This window comes from Megalops cyprinoides, chromosome 5 (genome assembly GCF_013368585.1).
Source record: "Megalops cyprinoides isolate fMegCyp1 chromosome 5, fMegCyp1.pri, whole genome shotgun sequence".
Classification (NCBI taxonomy): domain Eukaryota; kingdom Metazoa; phylum Chordata; class Actinopteri; order Elopiformes; family Megalopidae; genus Megalops; species Megalops cyprinoides.
The window spans coordinates 9,337,733-9,355,855 of NC_050587.1; the positions used below are offsets into that span (position 1 = coordinate 9,337,733).

An 18,123-nucleotide genomic window follows, 5' to 3' on the forward strand; every position below is an offset into this window, starting at 1 on the left:
GAAGCTGAGAAGTTACACACCAGTTGGGTATTGTAAATCATACTGACACAGTAATTTAACATACATCACTTTTTGTGTGTGCTGTTATATTCTTAATGCTAAATACCTGACAGATTACAGAGTACTCCATTGTACAGATTTAGCTATTACCCTATTCTTTTAGAAACTGGCTTCTATACAGTATAATGTCAGCTGAAGCAAAGCTTCATTTGTAATTTACATTATATTTACTGTACTTGTACATGCACTGTTACATGTTTTTGATTTTTCCCCTCTGTGAAACCCTGTTTTTGCAATGACTAAGATATATTAGGCTCTACTCTCCACAACAGCCTCTGTACTTGTGCTGGGGTGCTGAAGTGAGGCGAGTGCAAACCTCCAGCACACTCACACTCAGCCAACAGCAGTTTTTCACACTACAAATGCCACAGCAAGCTTGTGCAGGGGAGTGGTTACTTATTGAACGATAGATGCTACTCTGCTGACGATCTGATCAACTTGCGGGGTGCCTGAAAGCAATGAGGCAAGGAAGCCCTAAGCTATCCTCTGCGGAACGGAGCTAATTTGTTTCACCGCTGGTCACTGTCAGCAAATGACAAAGGCCGTTTCAAGCTAAGGCCATAGGACTCAACCTGCGCTCAAAGCGAACGCCAAGTTGACCGAACTGCTCGGGACCCCACAGCTTTACATTTCATAGTACTATTGCTATAACAGACCAGACCAGCAAACACCTCTGCTCCATCCACAGAAGATTAATTTAACCCATTCCCCCCAGCTTCCATTGTGTTCACACGGACGTTCCCCTTCTCCTCCTCACTTCATTTCAATATATTCACTAATGCCCTAGACCCCAAATCACCAGCACAATTTTTATGTCTTCAGCACAAAACTCTGGAGCCATTTGTCTACATGTCAGCACCAGTACCTCTAGAGAGGGTTTTATAAGAGGGTTATATGGTATAATTTAGAACAGCATTAATCAGATATATCACTATGCCTTCAAAGTCTCAAATAAACCCACTATAGATTGGATTCTCATGGCACACACAAGACAGAGAAAGTCCCAGTGAGGGATTTCAGCACAGATGTGATGGATGACTGTTTGCAGGCAGAAGAAGACAAAGCATGCACATGGGACATTTCTAGTGTATGAACATACATGTAAAACTGTTCCCCGAAACTGCTTTCATAAACTAATTTACTCAAGATATGTGGGGAATTTTATGAATACCAGATTTATTTCACAAAACTAATCACCAACAGACTGACCAAATCTGTGAGAGAATACATAGTGCATATAACAGATGTGAGCAGTACTAATTAATTTAAGGCATGCTTATAGCTCTGTGCAATCACGTAAGACCCATATGAATAATTGATAGATTATGTCTTTGCTTCTGTACTTTCCTGTACTTTTTCTGAACAATTATGAGAAGGGGAAACTGCAACCAACTCAAACATGTCCTAGCAAGCATCTGACACGATGATATTTAGGTTGTTTACAATCTCCCAACCAGATTGCTTTGTGATGTTTGGATTCTTTGAACTTCATCACTACCCACTCTTCCTCTCCCAATGCACCATATGCTCAGACTTCCTCACCCTTACATCTACCTTCTTTTCTGTTATTCAGACAACTAATAAATAATAATATTACAGTGGAGCATATTTTGTGCCACACAAGTAGCTCTGCTTAATTGTACATTTTAGAGAGTCAATCCGGCTCGCACTAAAGGCTCACAGCTTGCTTGTAATGTTGTCAGTTACCCAGCTAGTCTTTTTCTTTCAGCTGTTAACTGTCAACTGTCTTGTGCAATGGAATTACACTCAAGTTTTGACCATGCAAAAAGAGTGTGGTGAGGTAAAAACAGGTATCAGATATATAGATGGGCATTGCACTTTTCACCTACTTACCTACGCAATTTATTTTTTTAGGCTGGTCAGTGGCTGAGCTTGGATTTGATATTACATATTACATTGTGTGTATTTCTGACTACTTTTGCAGAAGTACTGTCCACAATTCAATTTAACGTCTGCCACCTTGTGGTGAAAAATGTACAAACACCATACTCCAACATCAGGGCAATGGGTGCAGCTTAGAATCAGTTTAGGACCCTTACTTTAGACCTATACATCAAATCTATTGGTCAAAACATCTCATTCATTATAGTGCAAGTAACAACAGAACGTCCGGAGACCTAAACAAAATCATTAAGCTATTCAACTATTGACAACACTACACGGACAACAGCATACAAAAAAGATGTTATACCACCCACCAAATTAAACCAACACACAAAACATATTTCTCCTGATGATTAATAATAGTAATATCACAATTATCTTTCATTGCGTCTTGGAGAAAATGCACATTACATCATAAAATCACATCTGAATAACATACATTTCATATGCTTTCATTGTTAAAAACATGATTGCAGTAATTGTTTATACTATAGCCATAACTACTGTAACGTCTGTCTGCATGTATATTAAAAAAAGATACTTATTTTTATGCATCCTGACTTTTTATAGTTTAAACTGAATTATAAATTAAATTCATCATTTACCATTAATATTCAAGCACTCCATTCAAACAACCTTCAGAGATACAACTTCAAGACTTCAGAAGGATTTTGGTTCAAAGGTTAAATGCGCAATAAGTTGCAGTAGAGGTCTGCAGTGTCTTGAAAACCCCGGTCAGTGTGGCTTCCTAAGGCTGCCTGGGGGTCAGGCCCGTGGAGATCTCGCTCTGGGCCATGACGATGCACACCTCGTAGACACGGAAGGCAGCGAAGGCGGCTGCCACGAGGCAGGACCCACCCAGGATGTACCACCAGTTGAAGAAGCCGAAGGAGATGCCTTTGGCTATGGAGTAGAGCCCGAAGCACACCATGGCGACCAGCGATAGGATCTGCAGGCACAGGGGCGGCCCGGACGGCTTTTCTCCCATGGTGCCGAGCGGAGGGTCCTGACGGCCTCACTGGCTCCACAGATGACTTCTGTAGCTGTTCACCTTTCAGTCCCCGATCCACATCATTCCTCTTAGCAATGGACAGCGTCAGGACTGAGTCTCTCAGAGCAGAAGGAAGGGGACCAGTTTCTTGAGGAGTGTCCTGGGCTGTGCTTTATATGCTGTTGGCCATTAAGGAGGGATTCTTAAGGATAAAGAAACACCTCACTCCAATTTATTAACCCACCTAGAGAATAAATCTTATGCTTAATCTGTGTGAGTGGAGCCTTGAGTAAATGAAAGCCTGGATAGATTAAAAGCGGGCTGCTCTCTCTTGAGTAAAATACACACTGAGTGTTAGAGCTCTCTCTAAAGCATCCTTGTACTCAGTAACTACTGTGAATGCATTTGATGGTCAGCTATAGGAGAGAATGGCAACACTGTTTTCAATACCCGAGACCAAAGCCCCTGCACTGATAACCCACCCCTTAGTAGCCTCAATAATAATGGCCACCTGTACTTTCTCATTTTAAAAATATTTCCATTATTATGATTTTATATCTTGCTACTTGTATGAATGTCCATTAGAATGTCATCAGTCAATAGTAGTAGTCAGAAGTCCACTTTCTGACATTATATGGACGTAATTCCCCTGAGGCCCTAAAACACTCAAAACTACCAGCTCCATCACTCTGTGTCTTGCACACACAGAGTAAAGTCAGACAAGTACAGCCCCCTCCCAGTCTCTGGTCAGTAAACATAGACAACAGGCAACATCAGTCATGAGGAGTTATCACTGTCGTTCCCGTAATGTCTGGACCCATACGTGTGGATATTTATACTAATAAGCTCAGGTGCCTCATAGAATATGACAAATTAGCATGTGGTAGCACATAACTGAGGAGCAGTGTCTAGGGGATGGGTGAAGGGACTGGACAGGGAGTCAGCCAGGGTCTCAGTGTTTGTGGCAGGAGGCATCGTTAGGGTATGATCACCATTCCCAACAAAAGCACATTACCCACAATGCATTTTCTACTGTTGACTTTCCACCAGAGCATGACGTGCAGCAAATTTCAACTAACCCATGTTCTGGGATCAACGCGGACACTGAACGCGCTGCACTGAAACCGGTCAAACTTGTTTCAGATACCATTACATCAGTGGTGTAACCCAGGCCTAATAAGCAAACCTGCAACGTCACAAGTGGCTGTCGAGGCAAGAGAGCATAATTAGGTTTAGCCTGGAGATAATAAAAAAGAGGATTACACAAACGGGCACAAAGCTGTTGCATCTAACGTAATCTTATTGTGCCAATGGGATTTCACAGATGTCTTCGATGTGGCCACAAATCCGAGCAGAGCGTCTGCAATAACAATGTGCCTCCCATCGACAGCTTTACAGTCATAAGGCTAATCTATGAGCCTTCCTCTTCTAATGCTTTCAAAAAAAGAACACAAAACACTCCCCCATAAAAGACAAAAACTTCAATTTAAACAAATCAAGCTACGTTTTATTGCTTATTGCGTTTACATGGGATCATGAACAAGTTTATTTGTTGTATGAGATCAGCAACAATGAATGAAACAAAAAAACAAAGATAATTTCTTTGAAAAGGTCAGAGCAAAGACAAATAAGAGTTAATGATAAGTTAACTATATTCCATTCGAAAGATCAACACACCTCTTTTGTTACCTTGGAGGATTGAAGCAAGTGGTTCGCTTAGAAAGTGCTGCCTGTTTCTTGCAGTCTTCCTGCAAACTACAGGTCTCTGAAGTTTGGGAGAGCGTGTGACCGTGCCCCTGAATTCATCACCAGGACATAGGCATGTATCACTGAGCCAAACCCGTCAGTGGTACGAAGTAGGCCAGGGGGCGGAGGAACTAAAGCACAGTCAAAACGCATTATCATGCTATAAACTGCAAAAGAGACTCGCCTCTCCCCTGATTGTTCAAAATGAACTTAACTGTCGAATGTCCCTGTATGCTGAATTTCATAGAAACCACAACCCGAAGAGCTTGGGAAAACGAGAGACTCAGACTTTTAATGCTGAATGTCTTGATCCCCATCTTTGCTTCCTGTTGAGTTCCCACAAAGTAATGTGGAGTACCTGTGGTATGAAGCAGGAAGTCAGAACCACATTACAGTAATATCTTTCAGTTTGTTCCATAGACAGTATACAGGATTAATTGCATCACACACTCCTTCTGGTTTACTAAGTCCCACAAATCTGGAATCTGCTGATCCAAAAATGATTAAAGAAACACTACAGTTAGCCTGTATGTAAACTATAATGGCAGACACAACCACACTTTTGGTATAAGTCCGATATCTTTCAATACTACCTCCTATATAATATAAACAGTGTGTTGTTAAGCTATCTATGAAGGTCTGCTTTATTTCATCAAATCAATAGGACAATTTAGCAATTCTCACCACAAATTTGGTTTGGGATACTTGAAATACAGTATAATGCATAGAGGATACACTTTACAGCAGGCTTGCCATTTCATGTTGTCCTTTTGGAAAACCAGCAATAATGACAACAAAGAAACCCCCCAAAAAACCCACAACGGCCTATTTTGTAGTGTTAATGAATTATCAAAAAGCATGACCAATATAAGCTAAAGGTTTATAGCTGTTGTATCATCAACAGATGAATATTTAAATTGTAAAGTGATGAATATGCCCACTTTGCTTTTGGTTTGGAGCCACTTCTTCTGCCAGGGTCTACCATGGTAATAACATGTGATTTTGTTTCAACAGCAGGTGGTGCTGTTTCGCTAATTTGTGTAAACGTTCGCCCTCCCTGTCGGTGCCATCTGTTGGAGAGGGACCCTTAAACATGAGGAGCATGACCGCCGGAGCATGCTCTTTGTCATGCGTCCAGATGTTGCAGCAGGTTTCCTTCCGGCTGTTGGGAGTCGTGGGGTGATGTCATCGTGCGCTGCGGTCACTCCTGCCGCTGCTGGTGCGTTTTTCCCCCTGTCTTCACTGCGTAAAGAGCAGGGCGGGGGGATTGCAAGGTTCTTCTCTGCTTTTAAAACTTCTCCTTCGCCTCATTGCAGTCTTTTAGTCCCAGGGCTGGAATCGCTGCAGCTCAGTGACACATTCGTGATGTCATCTCTTTCTGCGAATCAAAGAGAATAAAACTCAGGCTTCCAAAGATAAGCAACCCATGACAAGACTATGCATACAGAACTTCCATATGAAGCAAAACATCTCTCATTGCTTAAAAGTGACAGGTAAACAGTTCAGTTAAACGTAACAGTTAAAAGTCCACCATTCATATTTACAAGGCTGTTTCATCCATTATACAACTAAATTAGAATGCCTGGAAAAAAATTACAATAAAATGAAGAAGGGATGCACTAAACTTTAAATTTTACACCTGTGAGGGCAGGTGTCAGCCTAATTAAGGGGGTCAGTAGATGCTTACAGTGGGGCCCCTCGTCTATCACAATGCTCCACACTCAAACTCATTTGTTGGGAGATGGAAAACAGCAGGGCAGCGGGCAAAGCCCTGCGCGACAGAGCAATGCGGATCTCCTGCTACATCTGTGTGCTTCTCCCTGCCTTATCTCACGCTTTCACGCGATTCGGCGGGCCGGGTAAGTGTTCACATGCCCATTCCGTTCCGGGGGCTTGCGCAATCGCAGGTTCACAGCTGTCCCGGGACCCTCTGGGGGGCGTTCAGATGCAGCAGATGCGACAGTAATGGGGGCGCAGTGCACGCCATGCGCCCCTTGCATCTGGGTCATCCGAAGATTGCGGAGATGAACGCAGTGTGAGAAAAAAGTGGGTTTGTGCAGATGTCATTTCAAGGTTTGTATGTAAGGTGCAAGCTGAAAGATGTGATCTGACAGAGCTGCATGTACATTTACGACAAAGCATTTGAGAGTGAGAGCAGATTTTTGCTCACCAAGACTGAATTTAGGGTATTTACCAAAAAGATATGTCCCTCACAAGGTCTGTCCCCAACAGTAGAAGTCTCCTCTTTTTACAGTTACTGCCTGACTAGAAGAAGGTGACTTCAATCTCACAACAAGACTACAGCTGCCCTCTCATGTCTCATATCTTCAGTAAAAAATGTCTCCTCATTTAAAAATTACATTTTCTCAAGGTTTTATACTGCATATCTGGATGGACTGATTAAGTTTTACTGGGTGATGGTGAATGACTAAATGTATTGTTACCCAACCAAACGCAATCAGTCCATATAGGAGACAATCTTGAGCAGAACTTGTTTGTCTACTGAGGAAGCATGCCTTGTGCCTGGAGTGTTCGAAGGCCTTGTAGACATTTAGGGCAGCACAACAGTCTGCTCATATCGGCATGGCTGCACTCCCAGTATTGCAGGCCTCTGTGCTGCTTGCTATTGGACCTGCTGACTTGTCTCAGGCCTCCTGATCCTGCCTTAAGTGGCAGCAGGTGAGCAGAGCGCTTGTCAGTGTCACGTGTGCTCTGTAAGCCATTCTGTGCACGTCTCCCTCCTCTGCTCTCTTCTCCAGATCTGACACTTCCGTAATCGTGCACTGACTTACAGCAAAGACCAGCACTACATGAAACAAACATTAAAAAAAAACACCACAGCTCTGCATTCTGCTAAAATCTGTGAACAATTTCCACCACAGGTGAGATGTGGTTAGTGAGCAGACTCGCTCTTCCAATAAAAACGTCTGTGTCTTTACTCGTGTGTGTGTGTGCTTTAGTCACCCAGCTCTTTTACAGATGTCAATCTTTTGGTTAGTATTCATCGCTTACTTTGTTCTGGCTATCCCTGGTATTCTGTGCTATCTTCAGATCTAAAACATCACCATATATCTTTTCTTCATGACACTTTTGAGTGTTGAGATATCTGTTTGAGTCACGCTCTACATTATGCATCATGTAAGAATATAACAAAAAAATATGATGTTTAAGTGACATTTTAAGGGAATACAGGTGCTGTGCCTCTCCTACAATTCCCAGCTTCTCATTCCTAAAAAAGTCTATTTTTCTGTTTCCAAAAGTAAAGCTCAAATGCTGCATGCCCCTCCTGACAAAAGCAGCTGTGTGCTGAATGTAGTACACAGCAATGTGACCTGGGATTCCTTGAGGAGATGCACTTTACAAGGGAGCAGATGTTTGCACATCGAGGGCGTGCTGTGAGCTGCACATCGGTGAGATGCACCGCTGCTCTTGGGTCAGCCATGATTCGTGCCTGTACTTCTTTCCTTGGCGACTGTGAGGAAGCCAGTTACCTCACAGAGAAGCACCAGAACCAAAATGGGTTCTGTCATCAAAAGTTGTTTGTTGGGCAGCTGGGCCCAACAAACAACAGTGAGCTGGATCTTTTTTTTTTTTGAACAATGAAACGCCGCCCGGCCAAACTGCTCAGAGGAGCCGGAGACGGCCAAAGCCATCTGTGCCAGCGTGAGGTGGCCGTCTGTCGCTGCTATGCATTGTTGACCGCGGTCAGACTGACTAAATCCCTGGCCCCCCCCCCCCATCTGGATGCTGTGGACAGATGGGAGGGGCGAGAGCTGCTGCAGCTCCAGAGCGAGAGCGGTCACGCTCAGCCCCTTCCCAGCATCCTTGGCTCATCCGCAAAAATCCTGTTAGTCTGAGGTACTGTACTTTACCACTCATCAGCTTATGAAATCCTATTATTTTACATTACTTTTTGGATTTTTGGGCAAATTTTGGCAGAACAGCTGCTTTTAAAGTAATTCACTAATAAAGGGGACAGAATCCTAGTTGGGTTTGAAACCTCATGTTCATGATAACGATTTCAGATCCCTAGCTCTGCCCCCTTAAAGTGTAAATTCATTTCATCATATACATAACAACAAACCAAAAAAAATCTTATCGGTCTTATTAGAAATGGTAGGAATTGACCCTCAGGCAAAACCTCCTCATATTTCCATTTCAAAGCACACACACAGAAGCGAAGCAGCAGGAGGAAAAAGTATTTCTGCATTATTGCTTTTTATGAATTTCTGAGTATTCCTTTATGTCCAAGATATAGCCAAACTTAAAACTTTTCCACAAGGAAAATAATTTACCTCTCCGAAAAGGACCACAGGAGAAGGTCCTCCCTGAAGCGTAACGGCTTGGTCAAGCTGGAAATTGTTTTTTTGCTTGCTTGTTTGTTAAATTTAGTGCTGATAGTCATCTCTGATCTGCGTATGCTGCTGACATGCATATCCTCATGAGAACCACCCGCATCTAATATTTCTGACTATGCTGAACTGAATCAATTAGCAAGAGCTATAATTAGTATGGATGCTTGAGTCATTTCCACTGTCCTCTGTTGGCTCATGACTAACAATTCTTCTCTTCTCCCATAGTAATATGATCACTGTGGCTGCATTGTGGGATATCATCTGCTCTCTCACCACACATTCGGACCATTTTCAAAAGTAAACAGGGAAATAAACCTCTACAACAGAGCTGAAACAGAACAAAGAGAAGAGATGCCAGCATATTCTCCTAACATCTACATGGTTACAACCAGACCACTGCATACAGTATCACCTGACTTGCAGTACCACTGAGCATTGAGACTCGCCATATGCTCCCGTCTGAGGCATCTCTTCTCTTCTCTTATTGGATTAGGGTTATGCTTCTATCTCATGGCCACTCATCAGCTGGGACACTGAGCATGCATTTTCAAACATCATAATCACAATTCTGTTGCTTTACGGAAATCATTGCTGCAAAACAGCCGTTCAACAGAAGCATCTGGGAATCAGTCTCGTTCTCAGGATGTACACTTCTGAATTGGTGTTTTTATGAGAATTCAAAAGAATAACAGATATGATGTATTATATAATCACATGGATATTTGAACCAGCTCTGGACAAGGTATGTAGAAAATGAGCGTGGGCTAAACGCAGACAGTGTAGTTAATAAAACCAGGTTCAATCAGCGGACATTTATCAGGGTCAGCTGGTATATGGTCTTAGTGATAATAGTAAAAAAAACAAAACACAAAATGGAGCTTTTCCCTACCATATTTACATTTTGGCTTTCATTACGATGAACATTTTAACCCTGTCATGAATGACTTACAAACTACTGCTGCCTAGTTATGAAGAAATAAAGTCTATTCACTTATCACTACACTTCACATTTCACACACTTGGCCTGAGTCGTGCATGCTGTCAATAGTACAGGGGCAGCTCATGCACAAAGCCTCACACAGGCCTGCGATATTAACTGACTCCAGCGCTATTCCTGGTGCTGCTTAAGGTTCTCCGCATGCAAGATTTAGTGTTGCTGATCCATTGACGCAGCCAGTTATGCGTCCACAATTTCACAGTGGGCTGCTTTTCTTGGTCCGCTCCCACTCGCGTGGGTGTTGGCATTTTCCGAGCCCGATCATGGGAATTTCTTATGATAATGCGGAGAAAGCGGCGATTGTTTCCCCGGGCCTGCGTTAGTCACTGTTGATTGTCTGCCGCTTTTCTGTTTACAGTGCTCATTTGTGTCTCCGGTCTGGGGGATCTGCGTGTTGGCTGCGGGACGGGGGACGGAGGCAGCTGTGGTTCTTTATGTCGTCACTAACGACAGTCTAATTCTGAACTCCTTTTTGATGTTTAATCACACACGATAATGACTGTAATGCCTACTCAGCTTTTCACAATATGTAAGAATAACACTGCAATGAGAGGCATAAGTAGTCGTGGAAGTGTAGGCAGAAGTGCGGTGTAGTGGAAAGGAGCAGGGCTTGTAAATGAAAGGTTGCTGGTTCAGTTCCTCCCTGAGTCACTGCTGTTTTACTCTTGAGCAAGGTACTTAATCTACAATTGCCTCAGTAATATTGTAATACATTCTAAAACCAAAAATTTATTTACACAAAAAAAAAAAAAAAAAAAAAACACCAAATGAAAGAACCAGCCGGAGCACACAGTCAAACTCACTCTCCAAGCATTGCAGGCTCACACTTGTATTTAACAAGCCTGATTCAGCAGGTGAGGCTTGTTAACCAACAGGCCTGATTCAGCAGGTGAGGCTTGTTAACTAACAAGCCTGATTCAGCAGGTGAGGCTTGTTAACTGTTAAGACAAAATCCTTAGACATTTAACGTTACTTAAACAATTAAACAGTTTTGGGGGAAAGATGAAGGCTCTCCTTCACAGATAGAGCTGTAACCTATGCACGTCTCTCTGAATAAGAGTGTCTGCTAAATGACAATAATGCAATGTAATGTAAATTATACTAAACATTGGGAAAACTGAAATCTGAGGGAAGTCAGATTTTTGAATGACCACAAGTGGAGCCCATGTTCACTAGTGTCCAGCTGATCAGGTAAGCCCAAGAGAGTGAACTCAAGAATCCATTCCATCTGACACAGCATTGTGCTGCAGTCTGTGCCCACTGTTCACACCTGGATTTCAGAAACGGAGTTCCATCAAGTCACGACAGCTGCCTGTGGATGGCAGATCTGAGTTAAGCTGCAGGGCATATGTGTCCCACCAAAAAAGGAGAGAACATAGTCCCTGATCTGTTAATCCTATTTTTGGCTAAACTTTTCTCCCTCTCACAGCCTGGTAACACCTTGGTCTGACCCTCTCGTCATGATGGAGGGACTTTTCGCCCTGTTCTTTATGTGAGCAGGACACTTTGTAGGGAATCGTAATGACAATTCTTCTCAAACCGAGTGGGCGTCACACATACAGGCGATGCAATGTCTGCATGCCTTGACTCTGGTGAGCTTGCTAAGAACACAGTATCTTTTTCCTTTTTTCCCAGTGTGAGTGCATTACACCGTAAAGACAAAAACACACAGGGTAGAGACTTGTGAAAGTGACCTACAAGATAACACACACTGCCGCTGTGTTCAGACTTACGTGTATTCTTTCAGCAGTATGGAGTGGTCCTGTGGGACACTATTGCGTCACCCCTTTTTAATGGAGCTTAGCTGAAATTACTGCAGCACATAACACAGCCGTAGAAACAGTCACTGTGTCAGAACTGAAGATAGGAGGCTTCATAAACAGATAAATAATGTAATTCTGGTTTACGGTCACACGCTGGCCCTCGCACTCACCAGCGGCTCCAGCTCCTTGCGGTCTATGAGGTTGAGCTCGGTGCCGAAGTAGTAAAAGTGCTTGTAGCAGGTGTTGACGTGCGCCTCGGCCCCCATGAGGATGATGCGGTCGAAGTGGTGGATGTAGACATGCACAAAGACCCGGAAGAGGCGGCACAGGATCTTCTTGCAGATCTGGATGAAGTTCTTGGGGAAAGGGATCCCTGGGGTAGAGAGAGAGAGAGAGAGAGAGAGAGGGAGAGAGAGAGAGAGAGAGAGAGAGAGAAAGAGAAAGAGAAAGAGAGAGAGCAAATGTGATCACCAGAGCCCATCTCATCTCATTCTTCATCTCTTTTATCTTATCTGGTCTCCCCTTTCTCAGATTGCTTGAGTGTTGATCTGGATAATAACTTAATCCCAGATAGGCTTGGGTCAATGTTGTCCAGATTAGAAACTCCAGATTCCCTCCCCCTGATTAAGGAGAAGACAAGGGGAGAGGTCAGGGCACCCTGAGGGCCTGTTTGAATTCTCTGGAAATGTTCTATTACATTAACAGAAACAACGGATGACTAAACATATGAGACCCCTTTAGCCTGTAGGCAGTGCTGTGGTTTAAACGAGTATAAACTGGACACTCCCATAACACTTCCCACAGACAAAAGCATTCTTACATATTTCAAATGACAAATGGGCTTTTAAGCAACGTGTTGAGAGAGACAGGCAGAAAGGTACAGTGGCTGTGGCATCTGCATGCTGGTTTAAATAAAAACACATACATGAAAAACGACACTATTTACCTATTCCCTAAACATTTTTCTATGTGTTATATCAGTAGCGTGAAAGTCCTGTAAGCCGATTTCAAGCGGTGATGAAAATGGGTGAAACAGTCCCCAAAGTGAAGCACACGTCATCCGAGGGACTGTGATGAAAGAATGTTGCTTTAAATGCCTGTGAATAATTTTGGTCCATATCCGGTCTTCCAACTCGTCTGACCGGGACCATGTGTTCTTACCGATGAATGATGCATTACAAATGGTGGCACCTTATAGTTCACCCATCAGATGCACTAAACGCCAGCATATGCATGCTTTCCGTTACAGCTCCTGAAGCCCTCTCTGCACCTTTTCCGACAAAAACAGGATGGTCCTGGCATAGCTAGCCTCACGGCTGTCCCACAGAAAAGGAAATGTTTTTCCCATTACAGCCATTTAAAAAACAGGCCATAAAACTACTGTTTCAGCTCTCACCTTTGCTTATTTAGACTGTAAGAGGAGCTACTGTATGGTCAGTTGTTTGGAAGCTATTCAGGGACTTTTAGGTAATGTCTCAGGATATAACTTAATAGGACCACAAAACCATTCCTAGAGGTTTGGCGCCGCATAGCAGGACGCTGATACTGATGCTTTTGGAAGCTTAAACTTCGGAAGCTTAATCCTTTCCACACCGACATCTGTCCTCAGACTCCTAGGAATAAAGCCTGTGTATCTATGGTATTGCAAGTTGCTCTGTGAACAGGTCTCAATGGCAAAAGGAAGCCATAGATCATATACTGGATAAAACATAACTGTGTGTGTGTGTGCAGCTGACTGTATGTGTGCATTTGTGTTCTGTGCGCATGTGGTATGAGTGGGATGGTGTTGAATTAAAGGCCATTGTTTCACAACAAAAGCTTACTATAAACTGTGCTGCTATGTGAAGTGCCCTTTGTGCTCTTACAGCAATACTGTACATAGCAGCAAACAAGGAGTGTTACTGTGACTGCATTTCAGTTTTCTTTTGAACAGTTTTTTTTTCACTGCGTTACTGGTGTGCTTCCACTATTTATTTTGCAATAGAAGTATCAAGTGCCATGCATACAAATATATTTCATATAAGAGGACCACAAAACATATCTCCATGAAACAATCACATATACCGAAATATCCAATATACAATATGCCTATCAATTTACAAACTGAAGCAGTCTATGTTGACAACATGTCTTAATAACCTGCAGGTGTGTCTTCTCTTTGGTAACATAGGGTGGCATTGTTTAAATAAAACTACATAAATTTGACTTGATTTGTTATTTTTTGCTTGGCAATTCAGATCCCACTTTCAGAGGGGTGCTTATGTTCTCCTCCTGACAACACAGACGTATTGAGTTATTTTAGAAAAAAAAAAAACTTCCAAACAAATGCACCACTGTAGTTTAAATGTTTGGTAAATGTGTGCCATTCCTTCTCTGGTCTTCCATGCCTTGGGAAGCCTGTAATGCACCTCTCTTAGCTGACCTTTCTTCAGTAATACTGTGGACAGCCAGGGGGCAGCAGTGGGCTGCTGACTGTAGTCTGACAGTCACCCCAAGACCAGTTCCCGTACCCCCTGAGGTGCTGCTCCCCCCTCTGCCAGGCCCACTTAGCCAATACAAAGGAAATGGCCGCTGACACCTCCCTAATCCCCGCTATTGCATAACCTTCTGCACGGCATGCAACTTGCAATCCTTAAAATGTCAGGTTTGTAATAAGTCCCTCAGTATGGCTGTTTTGCAATGAATCTCTGTGAGCTGTAGATCTTTCGCACAGCGTAGCCATTACTGAGGGGGGCATAAATGCACAGCAAGTACGCAGAAGCTGAAAAAGTTCAGTCTCCTCATTAATTATCAAGCTGTTATGAAATCATGCGATTTGAAACTGAGCTGGACAAACAGTAGCTGTGTGTATCAAACACCACGCCACGCCATTTCAGAGTGCCCTAACACGTGTCTCTGATCGCCAGGATTCTGACTGTGAGTCAACAAAACTCACAATCACTCCCTGAAGCTGCAAAGATAATTCGGAAAAAACACAGCATGATTGTAGTGGATTTCGGGATTTCGGGATGGCCAAATCCATGAATCACTCCCTTCATTCACACTAAAATACAGACTGCGGGGAGGGCAGGCACCAGTTCTGTTCAGTTTTGCTTTAACAATACTGACTGGACAACCAATACACTGTTTGCCACAGTGAAGGTTAAAATGCTCATTCAACACATGACAACTGAGATGCAAGTAACATCCCTTGGAGGAATTGCTGCAATAACATTCTGGATATAAAACTTGAGTCAGCATTTGAAATATCTCCAAAAGCACAATTCAGCTGGTATATGAATGGCTTAAAACCTGCAAAGGTTCACCAGACAAACAATAAACAGGGTGTGTAGTACGATATCACAAACACAGGAGAGCCATGAAATATCTACCAGACATTAGATTGCTATATGTGCTCCATAACAAATTCAGAGTGAATGTGTCATTTATAACAACATGCTGGAGAAACCTAACAAGAGGAAAACAAGACTCTGGATGAAAAGGTACAGACAGAACAAATATTTGTTGATGAAGCTCTCGTGCCAAGGTCATCTTCCCATGCACAGCTGCACTGTTTTGACATCTAATGGGAGGGTAGGTACACTAAACTGATATTTACAGGAGCCTGTAGTTAGCTAGGCACTGATTCAGGGGTGTCAGCCTTTAACCCTTTGGTTAGGCTCTCTTCAAAAGCCAGGCCGTGATTCATTCCAAACAGGCACGTCAACATGATGCCTGTTCTTTTAAGGGAGGTACCTGTTTGAGTTTGGCGAAAAAGACAAAAATGATCCTCAGTGTTTCTACTACCAAACTGCATTTATGCTTCATTGAATCCACATAAAGGCACCGAATAATGATAGTTTCATTCTGAAACATTCAATTCTACATCGGGTGCAGAAAGACAAGGTATTCTGCTGGCTAAACTGATTAACCAGAGAAAAGAATTGTGGGACCAAATCTAGCAAATGTAGTTTAAAACCCACAAAATGTTACTGCGACCCTATGCAAAATAGCTTGTCTGAATTCATCCAGAAATTACACCAGCTGCATGGATTGTCAAATTGAATGCAGGCATGTACATCAGAATGCATTTGTATTTGGAATGACATAAGAGGAAGCACAATTCTTACTTCAACAGAACTAAGGCGAAACGTTCGGAAGGTACCATGTGTGATTGTTTTTCTCACCAGGTGCTTCACAATGGTGTTCCTCTAAGAGTATGTTATCCTTCTGGACACTTACCAGCGGAACCACTTACACTCAAAATAGCCCTGCACTAATGGAAAGTTGAGTGAATAATAGTTCTCTCACTCTTCACTTTTCAGGGCAGTAAAACGTTTTGTGCTCAAGATGAAAGGACCTGGACCTGTGTTACGTTTTACTGCATGGGTTAGCAGAGGAAGCAAAGGTAAATGAACCTTCAAATTCGAATCAATTAACTTTCTATTTCACTAAAGAGTCCGCTCTACTCACTAAACTACCGCCGTAAAAACACTTACTCCTCAGCGCAGCCCTGTAGTACACAGATGTGACACAGACATCCGCAAAGCAAATAATTTATGATCATAATAATAACCAACATTCAGATTTCCATACAAACTTCTGCTGGTATTTCCCACTGGGAAGAAAAGCTAGGAATATTACTGCAACTCTATCTGATGGAGGGCGTGGACCTCTACATAAATGTATGGTATGAAGAATGGGATTCATGTGTGCTGTTTTCATAGAAAGCAAAACCCAAAAAAAAAAACAAAACAAAAAAAAGCAGGCCATGTTCACTGAGACTGCTGTGCTGTGGTCTCCATTTATTTAACATGGTCTGTAATGCTGAACGCCACAACAGACTCCTACTCCCCCCCGCCGCCACTACAACTATTTCAGGACACGGCTTGCCGATTGTTTATCCCAGCCCGCCTCACGCCTGACTCCACGTGCCCCCCCCCCGCCTTTAAATCCGTGTGGCGGGGGGGGGGGGCAGGAACGCAGATGGGAGGGTGGGGGAGGGAGGGGAGTTTATTGCAGGAGGCTGTGCCTGGAACTTTCTTCCTACCAGGAAACAAGGGGGGAAGACGGGATCAAAGGGCCGGGCGAATCAAACGGCTCGGCCCTCCAGCTGTGGTCCCCCGCCCCGCACCCCCTCCCACCCCCGTCGCAGGCTCCTCTGGCTCTCGTGATCCACGCCCCAGATGTTTTCGTCGTTTGCTGCGCGAGACTGCACACTTGCGCACGCTCTGTTTGGGGAACTGTAACACCATGCAGCGCTTAGCGCGGCTCCAGAGCTGTGCTCTCTGCAAGATCGGATGTCTCTCTGCTCTCCACTCCACCTCTGGATCAATCAGATGGTGTGAAAAGAACAGTGGACCTCCTGGAAAAAACGCTGTCTACTTGGCTTGCTTGCTAGATACTTGTGACCTTAGCATGCTGGACAGCTACTTAGATAACTAGCCATCTTGACAACTTTATGGTCATTTAATTTAGCACTGATTAATGCTTTACTAGCAACTAGTCAGCTCTATAGACACCTTTTAATGCAGAAAACTTGCCTTGCCAATTGGTTATTGCCACTTCTAGAGATCTAATGTGTTGACTGCATAAAGTTACAAATTTGAAGAGGTACATTTTCAGACACAGGAAACTGGGGTGGACAAAACAGCCCCTCCCATAGTCAGATTGCAGTGATGACACACAGCATATTCTTACTGCATTCAGCATTCAGTAACAGGCCTTAGCTCAACTGTTTTTATACAGTCGGTACTGTGTGACCATTGGAACTTCATTGAGTGCACTGTTGTGTTTCAGCTGCGATCCTTCTATGAAAGGACTTGCTGAGTGGGACCAGACCATTTTATACGGTCTTGAAAAACTAAGCTATTACAATGGCCCCTCTGCAAGGACATTCAAACATTTGAAACGTGTCCCGTTTACATGACAGACATGAGGCAATAAATGCCATCATCTAATGAGCAGTGACATACTGCTCCAGGCCGTGGGAGTTAAGACGCTACTGGCCCCGATTCAAGCGCTGCTGTCCGTAACCACACACAGTGAACACACACACAAACACATCCACAAAATCACCCAGATATCACCCAAAGCACGGACACTGCGCCAGGTCAAACAAAAAACCCTACAGAGACTGCGTCAGACCGCTCAGAAGAAGAAAATAAACATCTGCAGGGTAAGCAGCGAGCGAATGTGTCAGGATCCCAAAGATAGAACTTCGACCACAGCCTCTGGAGAGGGATCCCAACGCTGGCTGTAACCAGGAACAGCTTCTATTATATAATACTGAGCAGAATTACAGCTGCAGTTTAGGTAATGCAGGCA

The 18,123-nt window shown here is 43.4% G+C and overlaps 1 protein-coding gene across 2 annotated transcripts in view; it reads right to left on the minus strand.

Annotated features, from left to right (window-relative positions):
- Positions 1 to 4,573: 4,573 nt before the first annotated feature.
- LOC118778337 (MOB kinase activator 3B) overlaps positions 4,574 to 18,123 on the minus strand; it is a 49,293-nt gene continuing 35,743 nt past the window's right edge. For both annotated transcript variants that reach the window (XM_036529837.1, XM_036529838.1), the window contains exons 3-4: positions 11,988 to 12,190; positions 4,574 to 6,080 (exon numbers count right to left, since the gene is read on the minus strand). In XM_036529837.1, coding sequence (XP_036385730.1) covers positions 6,051 to 6,080; positions 11,988 to 12,190 — 233 coding nt within the window. In that variant the 3' untranslated portion in view covers positions 4,574 to 6,050. The remainder of the gene's footprint in view (positions 6,081 to 11,987; positions 12,191 to 18,123) is intronic.